The following is a 19,984-nucleotide window of genomic DNA, read 5'->3' on the forward strand; positions in this document are numbered from 1 at the left end:
TGTTGTTTTTTTTTTCAAATGAAAAACCATTCACATACAGCCATTATAACTTGCATGCATTGCAAACAGATTATTTAATCTTATCTGTGCAAAACTATGATCATTTCTATTTATCCAATGACAGGCTACATTTTAACCCTAACTAGGCCGGGGGGGCCTCCGAGGCCCCCCCCCCCTCGACGTTTCGCGCGATGTATCGCTAACGCGAAAAGCTAACGCCGCGACGTTTCATGACTTTTGTCTTTCGAGTCTCCCACATCTTTTGACACCAAATTTGCGATGCCCGGGCGCGCGGTTCCGAAGTTGCGCATAATATGTATGTGCATGTCAGACCAAAAATTGCTCAAAAACGTGAATTCGTGTACAATTTCAACGCAAACTGTGCTTACAGGCAAATTTCATAAAAGCATGATTATTTTGGGTTTTATTGATTAAAATCAATTAATAACATATTTTCTGGGTTGGAACAATGTCCCGGACAAGTTTCATCGAAAAAACGATGAAAAGCATAAAGTCTAAAAAACAAAAAAATACATAAGAAATTCAAAAAAACAATAAAATATTTAAGAAATGTTTTCAGATGGCACAATTTTTTTCTTTTATATTTGCTCAGGACACTAAAAAGAATATTAACAAAAAAAAAATGTGTCCATTTTGAGCTTTATTTAGTGATTTATACCAAATTGTCTGATTTCATGCATCATTATGCATAAATTAGCATAATCAAGCATAAATGATGATTTGTTAAAAATTTAACTCCATGGTACTTTAGATTACGTCATAGGCAATGTGTGTGCGAATTTTCATCGCGATCGCGTGGTCGACGGCCGAGATTTGGAGGGGGGGCCTGGGAGCCCCCCCCCCCCCCCCCCCCCCCCCCCCCCCCCCACCCCGGCTCTATGATCTACCTAAATAGCCCGGCCTAGTTAGGGTTAAGCTCTGTCTATTCTTTAGTTCAATTCTATTTCTCTCTATTTCTTGAGTGCCTACTATGCCCTGAAATTATTAGGTATCGGCAAAAACTGTGCATGTTCTTTTTTTTTTCATAATCACAGAGCCTATGCAACAGCTGTTGTTTTCTTTTATGCAATTCCTCTTTTTTCTTTATCTTTTTGGTGGAATTGACCGATTACAAAAAACAAAACAAAACATAACAAACCTCAAATCAATATACGCCTAGATACATTAGCACAAAAAGAAATTCTTGCTTTGCTTTTCATAATTATGATACGTATTGTACCTGCAGCATTTTACATGTGTGCTTTCTGTTTCTGCCTCTTTTGGGTGGTATTTAGCAAAATAGCCACACAAAGATTTGAATGATGATTTTTAACTATAAATGCAGTGTACATCATAAAGCTCAATCATTTACTTGTTCTCATTTGTTTCCTTGAACTTTTTTTGAAGAAGGGAAATCCATACCTTCTGCATAGCATCCTGCATAACAGCCATCTGTCTGGACGGACCCAACGTGCCTCCAAACATGTGGGACTGATACTGTGCGTCGCAGACCTGTTTGCACCTGTCAGACTGCACGGACAGCCAATGGAGGGCGCTCTTCAAATTTCTGTGAACTGCAAGCATGAGTGTGTGAGAGAATGACAATTTTACCACATGTTATGCTATGCAAAGTCTGTAGATTTAAAATATTATTCTATCTTCTTCACTCCTTTTGCAAAAAATATCTCACAGAAAGCTTGATTGGGAGCAGAAAATCTGCCACTGCCATAGTCTTTTCACAGCCGTTCATTTCCAGATTTTTGTTCCTTCTTTTTTATCACTAGTCTGTAAATCTTACATCTGCAATATCTATTTCCAAAGAAAGAAAAAAAAAATCAGATCAATGTACTCTGCTCACATCACTTGTTGAAACTCAGTCCATTTTTTTTTCAAAAAAAAAAGAAGTAAATTTCCATAACATTATTTGTTCAACTCTTATACCACCCCCCAAAAAAAAAATTATCTGTTTCTTTTTCCTCTCTTTAAAGTCTCTATGTGAAACATCAAACCATAGCACCACACATTTGCTGGCAGTTCTAACCCACAATCAATGTACATTGTGGAATGCATACTTGTCAATACAGTTCACATCTATAAGTGTTTATTTTGGTGTGAAGTACATCTGGCGCACCATGGAATGCCTATTGCAGCAATCCACAATCAATGACGGTAAACTGTATCACGCTAACCTCATATCAGACAAAACCTTTGAACTCTTTATGTGCCATGTTCGCACGTCCGACTCGGTCGACGGCGTGCCAACTTTGCATATTCTGCTCAAACGCACAAAGCCGCCAAAACCGATCGATAAATCGCCTAATGCCGCAGTACAATGAAAGCGTTTCTTGCGCTTTTGTTCCTCTCACATACAGCTTGCATTCTATGTGGTGATTGACTATCAAGTGGTGTTCCCAACTAGATTTGCGTGTAAATTCTAAGTTTCTGTCACGGTTTTATGTGCAAAAGTTATGCCTTTACAGTAATGTAGCAACTGGTCATTCAAAAGAAAAATTGAAAATAGGTTTGTCATACAATTTATATCAAAGCAAAGCTTGGCATTTATCTTCAACTTTGCTCACTGTATGTCCAGCTTTACAGAAATATGTAGAAGTTATACAGATTGGAAAAACAATTCTTTCTCAAAGCATGGATGCGTTCGAGCGCTCTAAAGCGAACTGAACCAAAGTGTACTGTACCGAACTGTGTCAGTTTTGGAGCGTTCGAGCGCTATGTGGAGAAAGCATACCTCAACAGTTATTTTTAGAAAAGGTCATGCATTTTTGTAGCAAGAATGTCAACCACCTGCCGCTTGAACTACTTACAGCTGTCCCGAACAAAGAGAATGACGTTTTTGCATTGTGACGTATGCGCATGATACGCACATGCTTTACAACGAACTTTTGGTACGCTTTGGTACGCTTTTGGAGCACATCGGGAAGTGGTCCACTTTTGGCTCGGTACAGTACGGTACGGTACACTTTTGGAGCGTTCGAGCGCTCCTCTTGCGTGGGTACGATAGGGTACAGTTCGCTTTAGGAGAGCGCTCGAACGCACCCCATGACTACCTTCGTGTCTCAGAATAACATGGCACTCAGGGGGTTTCCACCATGGCAAATAAAGAGTTAATTAAAACGTGCAGTACTTGATTTATACATGTAAGACACACCAACCATATTAATACTGGTATATGTTTTTCTAACTTCACTTTAACACTTTATATAACAGTTGCATCATGTGTTTTTACCAAACTTACTAGGAGTCAAAGACTAGTACCAATACCTATTGACTTCAGGTACAAATAATACTCATTTACATGGGTCATAGCATTCATACACTTGTAAAAACATATGGTGTGTGTACAGGTTATCATCTTAAATACTGATGCATGGACAAGTGTCGTGATTTACATGTACACTGCATATCTCATACTGGAGACTGAAAGATTACTAGTAGATGAAACTGGTTGCATTCTTTCTAATTTACACAACATGAATAAATAAAGTGAGAAACACAAACTTGATGCTGTTAAAATATGTTGCCAATTGAAGATTCAATCATAAATTTAGCATGTAAATTTTGCACCTGAAACAAATAACAACACTGCGATCATGTTAAAAAGTTTTTTTGTTTGATTTTAAATTGTTTGTACTCTTTCTCATGATAAAAGAGTAATGATCTCATGATGGAAAAAAAAAAGAAGTTATATAACAGATAGAGCATAACACCACAGAAATGCAGTTCCTGGAACTTGATGGTTTTTAACATGCTGATAAATCATATCGCTGTGTGCTACGTACCTTGATTGGCACACTCCAGGAAGTCCTCGCGATTCTTGAGATCGACGTCCCGCGTACTGGAGATGGAGGAGGTGTGGGAGCGGATGCTGGCTGCATCCTCCTCCACCACCAGACCGGTCCCTGGGATGATGGCTGAAGGGTGGCTGTTTGGTCTCTGTCGGTCAGTGGGTAAAATTGGTAGAGATGAGTGAGATGTTAAAAGACTGATGATCTCAATAGTGCCACTTTTTGGTTAATTTCTCAACAGTGTATGGGGCTGCACTGGATACCTTAGCATGGTGCACCTCTAAGAATGGACCACCATAAAAAGGCCATAGAAAGAGACCTACATTGTACGTGTCGATACAAAACATGAGGATTTTGATCTGTTTTTGTGTTTGCTTTTATTCCACATTCTTAGTAGACCTGTGTCAGATATACCGAATCCTGGTTCAATCTGCAAGATTGGGATGTGCTCGCAGTGTATTTATTTTAGGTGTGCAAATCGCATGTGTGTGTTTGTGTATGTATGCATGTCTTCACATAGGCCCAGCCTGGGAACAATACAGTACAATGGATGGCTTTGTTCCCATGAAGCTTGTGGGTTACAGAAACACAACTTGTGAGAAATACATGTACTAAAAAAAAAATACAGCAAAGGTATACCTAACAGATCAACATGTGTTGAGTTGTGTGTATGACTGTGTTTGTACTGGTGTACATATTTGTATGTGTGCTTGTGGTCACACTTCAACCTACTCAATGAGACAAATTTACACACAACAATTAATTTGTTAAACCCAAATGGAGCTCCTTTGTGTGTGAGAGAGAGAGATCACTAAACAACACATGATACAGAACCCCACTCCATTTCTAACATACCCCGGGTGAAAGCCAACACCAAGGAGAAAAAAGGTGTGTAAATGCAGCTCACCCCTGAAAACTGGTGAAAGTTGGTAAATGGAAATCATAATCACCTCATGTTTAGCAGAGAAGATGGGCAGTCTTCGGATAACATTACCTACATCTGACCAATGGTTTGTTTGTAAATGACTGTATCAAGCAACCTATCCAAAAGTTTCCATGTTTACAAACTTTGCATCCTCCACGATATACTGATTTTTCTGCAGACACGACATCCAAATTCATACCATGAAATGCACCCACAGTAGTCATAATAATAAGCCAGTTCGGAGTTCCACTTTGCGCATGAGCAGAAACAAGGTCATTCGGACCAACAGGCATGTTGGTTTTTAAATTTACTGGGATAAGCATCTGTCATGTAATGATTATTCATGTAATCCTTATAAATGCCGCTTGCCAGCACAACCACCTGACAGCAAAAGTGTATTGTCAATACATCCAATGCAAAATAATGAAATGGATGCTTTCTCAAGTGTGAATTGACAGATCATTCTGCTCATCTGGTCTACGCAAGTTTATTCTTTGTTTAAACGGGATTGATGAATCCCATAAATTGTTACGTAAATGCATTATGTCGCTCTGAAAACGAGTGAAGTGCCCCTAACCAACTGAGAAAAAAGAAAGGTCATTCGTACCAATGTGCCCATGAGCTAACTCCGAACTGGCTTATTGGCCCATTTGCAAATCATGGATGATACTGCTTAGAATAATGCCATGAAATTATCTATTAAGGAGCAGTATCAACTCTAATCTTGCACTTGATTCTCTCAACCAGCTGACATTAAAGCCCAACTAAAATGGTTCTTACATAATTTTGATAGCAAACTAATGGTCTCTACTTTGTGCAAACTTCATAGCTTTTTGAAATTTGTAATAAATTTGATGTCATTTCTTCAATTTGGGAAGTGTCAACACTTTCTTCACTTGTGGCACATTTTCATAAATAATACATTACGACATAGAAATGTGGAGTCAAGATCATGCTCAGTGGCCACTTTGTATCCCTGTAATTATTTGTCCCTTGGATTGATCCTCCTGACATATTTTTTAGAGTGCACATAAACAGCCAATGTTAGATCAAAGTACTACACAACTATCCATATGTGGGACTACACCGAGATGTTCAAATAATTCTTCCCTTATCCTTCTTCCTTTCTGATGTTGCTTCAGTTTTGTTTTCGTTTTTGCTTTTTTCACTGTCACACGGCAAAGGTTAGAAAATGCTTTCCACGCACTTTGCATTCCACTGTGCTATCTCACATAATCAAATTAAAACCACACAATTATCAAAATAACATATATCATACTGTATAAACTCCACACACACTTGTCCATGTCTACCACATACAGAGACACATGGATTGTGCAACTACATCACTGCTGGCCAGAAAATAGAAGAAGACAAAAACAAAACTTTTACCTCTCCCAGCTCATTGCTCGAGGCTCGCAAAATGCTGTGAATCAATCAAATTGCACATTCTTTGAATTTGTTTGCAACTTTTTCAATGGTATATGACACTGGATCTTAAGTCCATTGATGTCTTGTCATTGGTATTTGCTCTATGAATAATAAACAGTATATTTTCTGATATTTGAATCCTTGAAATGCATATTATTATTGTCTCTTTGTCAGTGAAAGTGTCCAGCAAGCTTTAAAGCAAGCTTGAGGATTTAAACATGATACATATTGATTTCTGGATGCAGGCCTTGATAGCATTAATGACCTACGGACAGTCATGTTAGATAGAGAGGTTTGGAGGCGCAACTTTGTTTATGGAACCCGAGTTGGCATCGGCTGAAGCAAGTACATGCCCTTGAATAAGTAGTAGTAGGATACACCCATATACTGTGGTAATTACACTGCACAAAGTCATCATTTTGTTGTCATTAAATCAGTACCTCTGACTTTCAATGCATATCTTCTGTTGGAGAGAGAGATACAATGGAGCTGGATAAATTCATTACATCTGCACAAAGTTAGATGGAAATTTACAAAGATTTGCCAGTTTGAGGAAGAAAAAGGATCTTGTAATTTTCCATGATGTGTTGCACATTTAGGACTAAGTTTACACTAATTTCAGTAAATGAAGAAACTCTTGAAAATTCCGCAAGTCTATCAGACAAATTTGTATGAACAACAGATGGCACGAATAACAGAAAATATTAGACTAAATCTAAAGAACTGCTAACAATGAAAAGTGAAAACTTATAATAACAGGGTGTAATACCAAATGACAGAAATGTTTGTTGGACTTGATCAATAACAGGCAAGTCACTGATTCTGTAAATAAAGGGAAAAAACTTACCGTCTTGATGTCATGAACCTGAGGGTCGCTGGGTGTCTTTCTTGTTCTCATCTTCTTCAAGGACTTACGCCCTTTAGACTTTTTCTGCCCAGACAGTCCTTCATCAAACTAAGGAAGAAGAATAAGATTATGTTTATAATGTAAAAACTGCCAAAAAGGTCTATCAAAACTCGTATCAAACTCCCTATCAAAATATCCAATTTCATATCACACACTTTTTATTCTGTGGCTACTCAGAAATACAGAACTAAAATCAGCTTTGAATGGCACATGATACAATGTACATCAAAAACATAACTACTGTATACGCTATAATTTTCGCGTACATAAATTTTCGCGAATGGCCGCTGTCACACATTTTCACGAGTGGTTAAATTCGCGATTGGGGGACCAGAGAAAATATGAAGTGGCAAAGAAAGTGTGAATTTTCAACTTACTAGCAAATAAGAATGATACTAGTTACTGTATACACTGCATGAAAAAAACTTACCAAACTCTGTGAACTAGTAAGTTAGAATTCAACATTTTTGAAGTGGTTAAGTCCATCGCGCTAGATTTCTGACGAGTGGTCCCCTTGCAATAATGGATTGGCTCTCTACAGTATTCGTAAGTAGACGTGGACGTGCGTAAACAAGCTTAGCCAGTATGGTCTGTTCGGTAAGCCGTGACATGGTATATACTAGTACTGAAATGTTCGTATCATCAAGGCAAGGGATTCATTTTGGAAGGTAATATTTTCGCGTGTTGTTAATTTCGCAAATAGCTCCCGACTCGCGAAATTCGCGAAAATAAAACCCCCGCGAAATATATAGCGTATACAGTACATTGTACCTAGAAGTAAAAGAGTGAATATGCACAGCACCCACTCCTTGCTTGCGAGAATATTGGAATTTATCAATAGATATATATTCATATCGATCAATTTCTTACATGTACTCATTTATTCACTATTCATCTACCTATGCCTTAAATATACTTTATTTCCTCAACCAATAATTCATTCACTCACTCTCTCATTCAATCATTCATTCTTCATTTAAACATGCATATTTTCTCAATCCTTCTTTCTCTTTTGTTTAATCCACAGCCATCCCTTGACCACACTCTGACCACAACTTACAGCAAAGATTCCCCCTGGACATACACGTACCTCAAAGTTGCCGTCGGCGTACGGAGGCAGCTCAATGTTGAGGAGCTCCTGGAGGATGTTGGACAAACTGACGATGCTCTCCTCCGCATCACTCAGCTCTGAGGGGATATGGAGATGGAAGAGAATAGCAGAGATGGGAAGAAGATTAAGGGATCATCTTGATAAAATCATCTTGATAAATTGTCTACGGGTTAACACATACAACTCGTAAAATGATTAGAAGTGGAAATGAGCATGTTATTCATTACATGTGATGCCCACACAAACCTGCTTTCCTTTTGTTTGATCTGGAAGAGATTTAAGAAATTTATATACATGTATGATTATAATCTACTCCATACAAGATATTTTTCACAAAAAAAACCCAACAACAACATCAAAAGGAAATGTAGGATCTAAAAGAAATTCGTACTGGGTGAGGAATATATGAATAACATGAAGAAAGAGATAGGGGCATCAAGAGTATTTCTAAACAAAAACTCTAGTAAGTAATGAAGACTTTGAAAGAGAGGGATCAAACATCAGTGTCAAGGCATGGAGTAAAGCTGTCTTGTAAAGTCTATTTCTAACTGACCACAGTGAAGGTATGGATTAGGAATCAGGGATCATCTAAGCTTAAAGAAATCATTTACTGGTAAACAAAGATCACAATTGTTTGTTTGTTTGTTTTTAATTTGTTATATATTACACATACAATTTACTGTTCTATGCTTTCAAGTTATAGTTGCTAATCCTTCTGTCATATTGTTTCTATTGCATACTTTTGAAAGCTGTCAATGCAAGAAATCCCATGTTCCACAACAGATACTATCCAGAGGCACAAGACACTTTTCAAGAACACTGTATCTCCACTCAAGGTAACGCATTCCTTATCCAATGTGTCATAAAAGCATCCACGCACCTAGTCACTCAACTGGGCTTTCTTGACCTTCTTTGATTTTGGGAGAAAATTGCATATAAGATAAGCAAGCAAACAACAAAACATAAGGGTTAAAGACATCAAAGGTATTAAATCAGGATCTAACGTCACACTGTAAAAGTGGATATTTTTGCAATTTTGTGTGACATGACACTAGCGTGAAAATTATAGCACACAAATTTTTTGCTTGTTATTGATGTACACTGTAATACTGTATTATACTTTGAGTCTGCAGAATTGAAAGCACTCAAAATCATATCATACTTGGCTGAGCACAAAAAATTACTCCATCTAATATTTCCACTTTTACAGTAACTTATGAGCATCAACTTCACATTCTATCAAAAGAGAACCTTCTACCACCATGAAAAATATATCATGACTCCAAAGCTAAGTCACCTTTATAGCATTTGTCTAACTCCAGGCTGTCGCTCTTCCACCCGAATGATGCCCCGAGGAGGGAAGCGTTGGGCCCACCCAGCCGCGCCTTGGAGTACTGCTTGCGCAGGCTCTGCCGCCGCCGCTCCAGCGTAATGGCCCGCAGGGTCAGCTCGCTGGTGGGCGTGGCATGGGGCGGAGCCTCAGGGCTGAGGGGCTGGGCCAGCGTGCCCGTCGTCGGGGAGTGCATGCTCTGCTGCTTCTTGTAGAGCTGGTGGTGCTGTAGGTGCTTGCGCCAGTCACAGAACTCATCGTAAGAACTCGCCTAGGGCAGAGGGAGACAAACAGTATAAAAGTTTTAGCAGATTGAATGGATAGAGAGACCAATGATGAATTAATCAATATTTAGATAAGAGATTGATAGATGAATATTTACATATACAAATATATAGATTTAATAAAAATGAAAATATAGACATGAGAAGTAGATACATATAGACATATAGATTAAGAGACAAAAAGAAAGAAATACAGTAGCAAGAGCAATGTACAAAGATTGAGAGATGGAGATGAGAATCCTCTGGAGAAAGAATGTTCAGACAGTGAGAGTTAGAGAGAGAAATACTACCAGGAGTGATGAACAAATGACAAATACAGTTCAAGGTTTCATAAGGAAATAGCAAAATGAAAATACACAAAGGATCAGCAGGGAGAGAGAGAGAGAGAGAGAGTGAGAGAGAAAGAGAAAGAAAGAGACGTCTTTATACATCTTCCAAAGGAAAGATGTGAGGGCAGACCACAGATTTAAAAGCAAGCGAGAGATTTAGTAACACAGTTCAGTTTTGATTGATGTGGTTGAAGGGACCCAAACATAAAGAAGTATATCATTTTTTAAACTGAGAATATAATATCCATCCTTCAGCAACTCTATTGATACCAAATATAAATTTCCAGGGTTGAATACTGACATTTTTCTCTGGTGGCCCTTTTTGGGAGACTAAAATCTTTAATTATGAAATCTTGGTGGCTTGAAACAAAAGCAAAAGTAGCAATCCATTTTGAATCTTATTTGCCTTAATATTCGGCCACCAAAAGATACAATTTTTTAATTTGGTGGCGTGACATCAATTTTTGGTGACCCCGGGCTACCGCTAATGTTGAGCCCTTATTTCGATATGCAGGTCACTCATTTGCACCCCTCCACATGAATAAAGTTATAAGTGCGACAATGTCTCAGAGCTTGCTTGCACTTTGAATGATTTTTTTTTAAAGCCAAAGAAATCTCTTTAAATATCTTTAGAGGCAATATATCGGTATAATAAAACACTCCACATATAAACACAGTATTCAATTTTTGCTCTATCATGCTTCCTTTTTCTTTCCATGGATTTCCGACTGCTTGAGATTCCGGATCAAATTCTGGATGGAAAAAGCAGCGCTGTCTTTTTGTATGAACTCTTTGGATGTGCCACACTAACCTTGAGGTGATAGACAAAGTCTTCCGTATCAATGTCGATCCTCCTTGCACTCCTGTGCTCTTCTTTCTCTGTTGCTATGACAGCAGTGGCGATGTCAATCGTTCCATTGATCTTCCCCTTCTGGAGCTGCAATGTGTATGAGTGCAGACTTAGAAAAATGTAATCTGTCTTTTGAACTGTTGATACACAATGTGCCCCCTCCCCCCCCCCCCCCCCCATACTGCATTTCTAGAACACATCAGGTACAGAGTCATGACTTAATGATCACATAAGAAATATATCCTTGTAACTATCAAGAACCAGATTCTACATTTCTGTGGATGGGAGATGCTAGGCAAGGTGCAATATTCTCATTGCCTACTGGTAATCCTTTGGAGGGATCTCAAAGCCGTTGATCCTATCGTTGCTTGCTTCTAAGCATTCAATGCTTTCTATTCAAATCAATTCTAATCTAGTTTGTGCATCCCTCTTTCGTATAAATCATTCTTGTCCGTCCAAGAGAATCACAAAGAAGCTCTATTTTTTTGAATCTTTGTTTGTTTAGTTTAGATGCCAAATACATTTTCTAAAACAATTGATTGCAATCATCGATATCACCTACCTCTGATGGACTCTTGCCATATGTAAGCATTGCCTTCTCCAGAACAAAGTACCTCTGCAAAGAAATTTCAACAGAAATGTAGAAACACATAACAATATGATTCTCTCTCTGTTATAGAACATGATATTCCCAAATTATATGATTTGATGATATGACCTTCACTGACTTTCATGTATCAGCACAGATGTCCTGGTATTATACTGGTATGTCAGTGAAGAGGGATCATATAATTTTATCACTCCCTAGTTTCAGCATAGTACCTTCATATGGAACTGTCATATTGTTTCAGTAGAATGGGTTTGTCTAAGGGTGCGTGCGAGCGCTCTCCTAAAGCGAACTGTACCATACCGTACCGGTGTACCGTACCATACTGTACCGAGCCAAAAGTGGACCGCTTCCCGATGTGCTCCAAAAGCGTACCAAAGCGTACCAAAAGTTCGTTGTAAAGCATGCACGTATCATGCGCATACGTCACAATGCAAAGACATCATTCTATTTGTTCGGGACAGCTGTAAGTACATGTAGGTCAAGCGCAAGGTGAATGACATTCTTGCTGTAAACAAGCGTGACCTTTTCTAAAAATAGCTCGTGAGGTACACTTTCTCAACAGAGCGCTCGAACGCTCCAAAACTGGCACAGTTCGGTACGGTACACTTTAGTTCAGTTCGCTTTGGTTCGCTTTAGAGCGTTCGAACGCACCCTAACATGTGCTCAACTGTTTCATGGGGGAGTTTTTGAGTTTTTGATCCTACTACACTATAATATAATTATTACCATATCTGCAGCAAATCATCTATAGGGCTAAGTCAACAAACAATGCATTATTAACGCTCTACCCTACCTTTGAAAATGTAAGGGTTTTTTAATTTTCTTATTGTGTCAACCCAGGAAAAGTTTACATTTTGTGACACTAGTATAACTGAAATAAGATGTTGGACATATCTATGATTGGTTTTAGAAACACATTTACTGTGTTACATCACTACTTGATTTAGCGCACAATGATGTACTAAAGAAGATTTTGGAAAATTATATTTCCTCTTGTTGCAAGTTATCATAACACAATACATTATTTATCATAAAACAATACATTAAAAGAATGACATTAAATCATTATTACAAATGTAGCCTTCCATGTCTGGCTACCATCATTTTTCCATAATTGTTTCACTTCACCGTTCAGGCATACATAACTTTCAAATGGTGCATATTAACAGACAATATGCTGACACCCATTGTTCCTCTGGATCTATGAGTTGCGTCCTTCAAAACTGTCAAACCTATCACAGGTGGGATGGTGACTGTCGCCATAATGAACGACATTCAATATTCATGCAAATTTGCCTGCCCCTGAGGGGGAAAAAAAAACAACAGTTTTGAATTGCCACATGTCCTGCTGGAAAAGGGGGGGGGGGTGGCTAAAACTTCATTGTTTTGTTTTATCACAATAGGGAAAAAATGCAAAATGCAGTCCTTGGAGAAAAGTGATTGTTTCTCTTAAACGTCCCTGTGATGTAGGTATCAACAAATTCATGATTTGTCAATTCTGTTACAATGTATATATGTTGCTTGAAATGAAAAAGGCAGTATCTTAATCTCCTGCCTTTTCGATCACAAATTTTCCATGTTGTAGCAAACCTACGCTTTACCTGCTATGAACAATGATGAAATTGTATAGATACCGACATTGCAATTTCAATTACTGCATCCAAAAGCTTGATAGAATATATGTGAAAATATCTGAGTAATCACTCAACAAGAGAGATATACACTACAGCTTATCCTGATTATAAGTTTTCTTGACAACACTCATAAATGCTGTTGAGTAAAGACAAAGGAGATAGAAAATTCCTTCACATGCTTTACATTCCAGATGTTATGTATTGCAGAACAACAACATTCCATGCACGGGGATCTCATGACAAAAATATCTCATATCTGACCCTGAACTTTGTCATATAATCCCCCCTGCCATTATGGCATTACAGAGATTTGTGTCTGATAACATTTGAATGTTTTCCTTATGTGAACCGGCATGTTATGCTGCCCCAAGTGCAATTACATTGTACATCCCACCCTGGTTAGCCTCTGCCAAACGTTAGAAATAAATCCATGATATAGAAATCTTTCAGTGCAGATCCACTCATTACCATTTCTCAAGAGGACGGTAACCCGAGGCCTGTATTGACTCTCACGCTCCGCCCTTGACAACTTTAATCACAAGAATCAATTGACGCATGACTTCCATGCTAATTTTTTTTCCTACCATGTTTTGGATGAATATCGCTGCTGCTGCCCTGTCTTTTGTTTTCTCTTGTTTTTTTGTTGAAGTAAAGGGATTGTTCTTTGCTTTGTTTTATCTTGAAGATTTTTCCTCCACTTTCTCCAAATTCTACTCTGAACCACACATTAATTACTTCACTTGCCAAGATTCAACTTCAGAAATTTAGAAGGTGCAATTTGCTTCATACTCCACCAGAATCAAATGCAGACAATTTTTTCGAAAGTCTCTCCTACCATAACCATTCTACAAAAATATTCTAAATTTTTGTTAAAGGGAAGCAGTCCTGAGATTTTCACTGTACTGATAATTAAGAAGAGTAAAAAATATAAACTTTCACCAATTTATACGCTTGGACATCAAAAATTGTCTCCGTACGCAATTTTTGAAAAATAATTCCTGCAAGCGATCGTGAAAGAGCCGGCAAAAAGATGCTACGTAGTGCATGCCCTACTCACCAAGTTGACAGCCGTGCCTCTAAAAACCAATTTAAGTGTTCAAATGATTAGTTGCAATTTTATCACATAATGTGAAAGTTTGTGGTTTTATAATTTCAAACAAAATATTTCAAGCTTAGATATATATAATTTACGAAAAATTAATATTGTAAACATAAATTTATATGTATTTTTAAACCAAATATACCATGAACTTGACATCAAATAGGCACGGTCGTTTTCTAGCTTCCGTCCGTGTTGCATACTTCTTAGCGTAGAAACCACTCTCGCGCGCAAATCCTTACCATACCATGTATACATACACAGTACACTCGACTCCGTCCAGTCGATTTTGGCATTCAAACCGAAGATAACCTGTGCATGAGAGAGTCGAATTCTTCAAAGAAAATATTGTTTGTATCTCAATATTTCTGTAAGTAGTCAGATAATCGCCTTTCCTCGAAAAAAAAAAATATATATGACGTGAGCCGGGAAGGGTAAACACAGGGGGTCGTAGGGATATGATTTCGCTCCACTTTGCCGTGCATGTCCAGTCGGCACTGGCAGCAGCTAGCTCAGTGGCACTGTACTGCAGTCCAACCCCGGCTGCAGGCCCACGGTAAATTAAACATAGCTAGCCACTTTCCTTACCTCTCTACGCTTTTTTCCCTCGGTTCTCTTCGAAGTCGATGCTCGAGGTGTTTCTGTTTTATAACTCATGTGAGCAAATGGTCAGGATTGCATCTGGTTTCAGGAGTTTTCTCGGTTTATAACCGAGGGCCACAGCCTGCCGGTCCACGTAAAAACATCGCTTCACAAATTGTCCACGCACAGGTAGGTCACAACACGATTTCGAGATTTTGTAGGCCCTAAGTTTCTTATGTTCGGCATCGTTGTACCGATATTTCCCAGCCATACAGCTCACCTTTCACGATACTTTTGTTGGTCTGGGACGGAAAAAAGGATTTTCTTGGGAAATTTTCTGCACGATTCGAGCAAAACTACTGATGTAAGATAGCCTGACCAGACGACGCTGAATGCGGTCGCCCCTGTAGTGTACTAGCGCTAGCAGGCCTGTGTAGAATCGTTTCTACCTACAAATATGTACACTCTGTACGTACTATAGAACATGCATGAGCGGTGACAGGTAGGGCTGCAGCTGCGCTTGAGACTGGAAAAGTGCGAAGGGCAAACCGCGGGCGTACGGGGTGCGTACGTGTATCTACCGTAGATCTATCATCTAGTTGCGAATATAATACACAATACATACACACACACACAAACACCCACACACACACACACACACAACGTAGAAACAATGTCAAATACGAGTCGGAGTAGCCACCGACGTCTTCATGCATACGGGTAAACTAGGGAGTGTACGGATAACGAGCAGAACACGGCTGGGAAGAGTTGTGCATCGACGACGTATGACTCTCCGCCAAGACTTGCTCATTAGCATATTCACCGTGCAGAGTCACACTTTTTCAACCAAAATGTACGAGCTTATTTGGTGATTTTAAAGTTTGTTTTTGGTGAAAGTAGTTCATTGGAGGTACCAACAACAACATATTTTTTTAAATTTCGTGAGGACTGTGTCCCTTTAAAGAATGCAGACTAAACATTTTGAAAAGAAACCTATTGATATGTGGCATACTATATCAGGGCTTTCATGTGTGAAGTTTTGTTCTGTTACCTTTATACCTACAAGTAAACAATAAAAGAGCACACACACAATACACACACACACACACACTGTAATTATGAATATATTGCATGTAAGAACTCAGTGTATAGATGTCTGTGTGTACCTGTGAGAGCTCAATTTACACCAACATCAAACACAAACACACATGTTTGTGCTTCGTTTGGTTCTCCCCCGAGGGACGAGGTCAATCAAACAATTAACAAGCACGGCTCATTAATTACTGATGGATAAATATCACTCCTAACATCGCTGTGTATTTTGCATTTCAAATGCACAAGATCTCTTCCTCCACCTGTCTGTCTATTTCTCTGTCTTTCCTTTCCCATGTTACACACATTCTTATCTACCTTCCGTGTCTCTATTCCACTACTAAACTCAGAGGCCCGAATTCACGAAGGTGGTACAAATGAAACCATGGTTTAAACCATGGACAAAAAACATGGAGCGCCAAGTGTCGCATGGAATATTTTCGTTGCGAAATCAGTCACTTCGTCGATGAAATGATTATTTTGTAACGAAATGACATTTTGTTATAAACTAAATGAACATTTCGTCCACGAAATGATAATTTCATAACGAAACGGTCATTTTGTTGACGAAATGACCAATTTTGTAACGAAATATTCCGTGCCACACTTGGCGCTTCATGGTTTTTGTCCATGGTTTAATCCATGGTTTCATTTGTACCACCTTCGTGAATTCGGGCCAGAGGGTGTGTGTTACTTGCAGAAAAAAAAAATCTGAAACTCATGTAAAAAAAAAGAAGTCTGAAGTGCATACCATAAACTGAATATTTCAATGCATTTAAATTGCTAAAATGTCTGTAAGGTGGGTTTTGGGCACAGTCATGCAGAATCATCCCTGACTAAAATCTACAAGATTACAATTTTTTTTTTCTCTCTCTGTTTCTATTGGATTAACAATGCAGAACACATACAACATACGCATTTACATGCTTCTCTGACACGCAAACACAAACACACTTTTTTTCCTCTCATTATCCCCCCCCCCCCACACACAAACATATACACACAGACACATACATTTGAACAAATGCATACCTTCTCACACACAGGAATACAAACATTTATTCTCTGTCTTCTTCTCCAGCTTTCCCTCTCATCTCCTCACTCCTTCTCTCTCACAAAATATATTTCCTCTTTGCCGTCTCTCTTGTACAATGTATCTCTAAAGCCCACACAAATTGTATTTTTTTTTCTCTCAATGATATTTCCTCTGCCCTTCCCAGTTTCTCTATCTCCTTCATTTTACTATCTCTCTTTCTACTCCTTCCATTTCTCACTTGGCATACATTTTCTTTTCCACTTGAAAATACCACAAAACACTTTTGTATTTCTCTACATTTCATTTGTCTCTACATTTCATTTTTCTCTTTCTGTCGACTGTCAAACGTTCATGGAAATGGATGAGCTTTGGGCATCAGACTCACAAATATAATCTATTCCATCAATTTGTGGTATCAAGATTCTATCCCCGTGGATAAAAAAAGGTACTTCAATTGACAAGACACTCACATCTTCATTCCTCCATCACGAAAAACTACAAATTATCTTCAGAATTTAGCATTATATGATGTACTGCCATGTGCTTTTCCAGCTCAATTTGCATCTTTTCTTCTTCATATATGTACATATAATTGCATGCTAGATTTAAAATGTCAGTCAGCACAAATCAATTAATTTGCTTGCTTCTCTCTCAGGCATTCTAACCATGCTTCAAGCAATTTTACAGAATTTTGTATACTAGACTCTTAGATGTTTACATACAAAGATCTACATATGATTGGGAAAAGTTACAAATGACACTCACAGTAATTAAATGTAAACATAATTCATTATATCTAGAGGTATTTGTTTATTCCCATGACCAATTACCACAATGCAAACAGCACAATAAACAAATTCAACACCTGCTGGTTGTTAAATACAGGCACATAAATTCTTCTCCCTCCCTGAAAAAAGTGGGTAATCTCTTTCCATTTCTCCCTCTCCCTATCTCTCTCTCTCTCGCTCCCTGGAGCCCTGTGGTATAGTTCAAAGTGTCCATTCAAATTGCCTCCACGAAGTGACAATATCAATCAATGCTAACAAGGCGGGGGTTGGGGGCGCTATTTCGGCAGGCATCCCATATTGAACTCTCAATCCATAACCATGTGCATCTTGACAAGCACTTTATTAAGGTTAGGAGGGGTGCAGGAGGGGGACGAAGAGAAGGAAGCTGCCTCCGCGCATGATAGGGAAAGGTTAATTTGGATTTAAATGGAGGAGGAGCAACCAGTGTGTTCAGCTGCCCAACACAGCCCCACTTCACATGCAAAAGAAAGGTAGTAGGTTAAACGTAAACATCCCTTCCTGCGATGGATGCGTATATTCATGTACAGGAAAACAATGCACAAGGAGGGCAAGTTAACACATCAGAAAAATTGTGTCTTTCCAACGGGATCTGATTTTCACAATCCATAGTAGATTCTGCCATTTATTTTTAGCTTGTTATAGCATATTCTGTGCAAGCTGGCCCTGTTGACAGTCCTGATCAGTTTAGACTTGTGGCTTATACATGGACTGAAACAGAAAATATGCTCACTCGCAATTAATCTACTTTTGTTTAATCATTTGTCTGTTCATTAATGTAATAAAAAAAGAAATCATAAAGTGTGAATCATAACTCTTGGAAGTGTTGCTGAATTGCACATGTGAATGGTTCTACAAATATATAAAGCTGTCTTTTGGTTTATATAGCCCTATTAATATGCTGGTTTTGATATTACAATGCTGCCCACATTTATATGTCAAAATCAGGGAGGGTCCAAAGAGCAATCGGGGAGATATTTGAGTGTTAAATGCAGCTCAATGAGTGAAAATAATTGTTAACTCAGGGGGGGGGGGGGGGGATCCTATACAGTCAAACCTGTCTATAGCTATAGACAGGTTGCCGCTACAGACAGGTTCTTAACATGCTTTTTCTCTCAGAGGGAATTGCTTTTTAGCAGTGGTTATATATGGCAGGTGGCCACTATAGACAGGTGGTCACTAATACAGGTTTGAATGTATACCATTTGAAGATTTTAACGTAAATGAAAATGAAACAATTAGACTTTATGAAATAAAAAGTTTATCTCATCAAAAGTGGGTAGATATGTATGGCATGGTTCCAAATATTTCTAGAATAAAATACCACCCTTGTGGTTGTAATATTAATGAGGTCACAATACCTCTAGACAACATGTATTAGGCACATGTGTGCTGTCACACTCGATAATTTCATGAGGTACATTACCATGGACATATATTACATCTGTAACTAATTATCAATGGTAAGTCTGTCTGCTGGAATTTCTCATGGCTCTGTCTGTGTGTGTCTTTGTGTGTGTGTGTTTCTTTTCATTCCTGGCACATTTTTTCTGTGGGGTAAACACTCCACGGAGGAGAGAATTTGAATTTAAGGAGTTTATGCACGATGAGAATGCAAGAGTTGGTGCTAGTTAAACAGAGTTACCGTAACGGAGAAGAATGATCTCCTCAGATAACAATGATGTGAAAGAGGTCCAGGAGAGCAGCGATGAAGAGATTCTCCGCCGGAAAGCGGCTTGACTACCCGGGGCCTCGTCTTCATTATGCTCGCATTCCGCGGGAATGATCGCCGATCGATCAGCGAGATTGCTGGAGATTGGAACAGGGCCTGCGGGTATTGTTTAACCCCCTGTGAGTGTGCATCCCTGTTTTGTTTTGTTTTTTTCTTCTTGTTATTGTTTTTGTGGACAGCCTGGTGGTCAGGTTATAGAGATGTTAATACTGGAAAGGGGGGGGGGGTGAATGCAGAATTCATGACAGTATGTTCTTTGATGTGTTTTTCCCAAAAGGGTTGCAATACATTACTAGTACATCTGTCTGTCTGTCTGTCTAGAATTTGTCCAGAGGTTCAGTGTCCTCATTTATCACCACTCAACAAACAATCTCTCCTCCCTAACAAAAAGAAAAAAAAATAAGAAAAAGAAATCTTGTATAA

At 38.6% G+C, this 19,984-nt stretch overlaps 1 protein-coding gene across 1 annotated transcript in view; it reads right to left on the reverse strand.

Annotated features, from left to right (window-relative positions):
- Window positions 1-1,368: 1,368 nt before the first annotated feature.
- LOC139718505 (oxysterol-binding protein-related protein 6-like) overlaps window positions 1,369-19,984 on the reverse strand; it is a 68,290-nt gene continuing 49,674 nt past the window's right edge. The window contains exons 5-11 of the mRNA XM_071629979.1: window positions 11,533-11,586; window positions 10,932-11,057; window positions 9,475-9,778; window positions 8,157-8,254; window positions 7,007-7,114; window positions 3,798-3,951; window positions 1,369-1,574 (exon numbers count right to left, since the gene is read on the reverse strand). Of these exons, the coding sequence (XP_071486080.1) occupies window positions 1,369-1,574; window positions 3,798-3,951; window positions 7,007-7,114; window positions 8,157-8,254; window positions 9,475-9,778; window positions 10,932-11,057; window positions 11,533-11,586 (1,050 nt within the window). The remainder of the gene's footprint in view (window positions 1,575-3,797; window positions 3,952-7,006; window positions 7,115-8,156; window positions 8,255-9,474; window positions 9,779-10,931; window positions 11,058-11,532; window positions 11,587-19,984) is intronic.

This window comes from Diadema antillarum, unplaced genomic scaffold (assembly GCF_040938485.1).
Source record: "Diadema antillarum isolate AM-2024a unplaced genomic scaffold, OU_Dant_1.0 scf00000095, whole genome shotgun sequence".
Lineage (NCBI taxonomy): Eukaryota > Metazoa > Echinodermata > Echinoidea > Diadematoida > Diadematidae > Diadema > Diadema antillarum.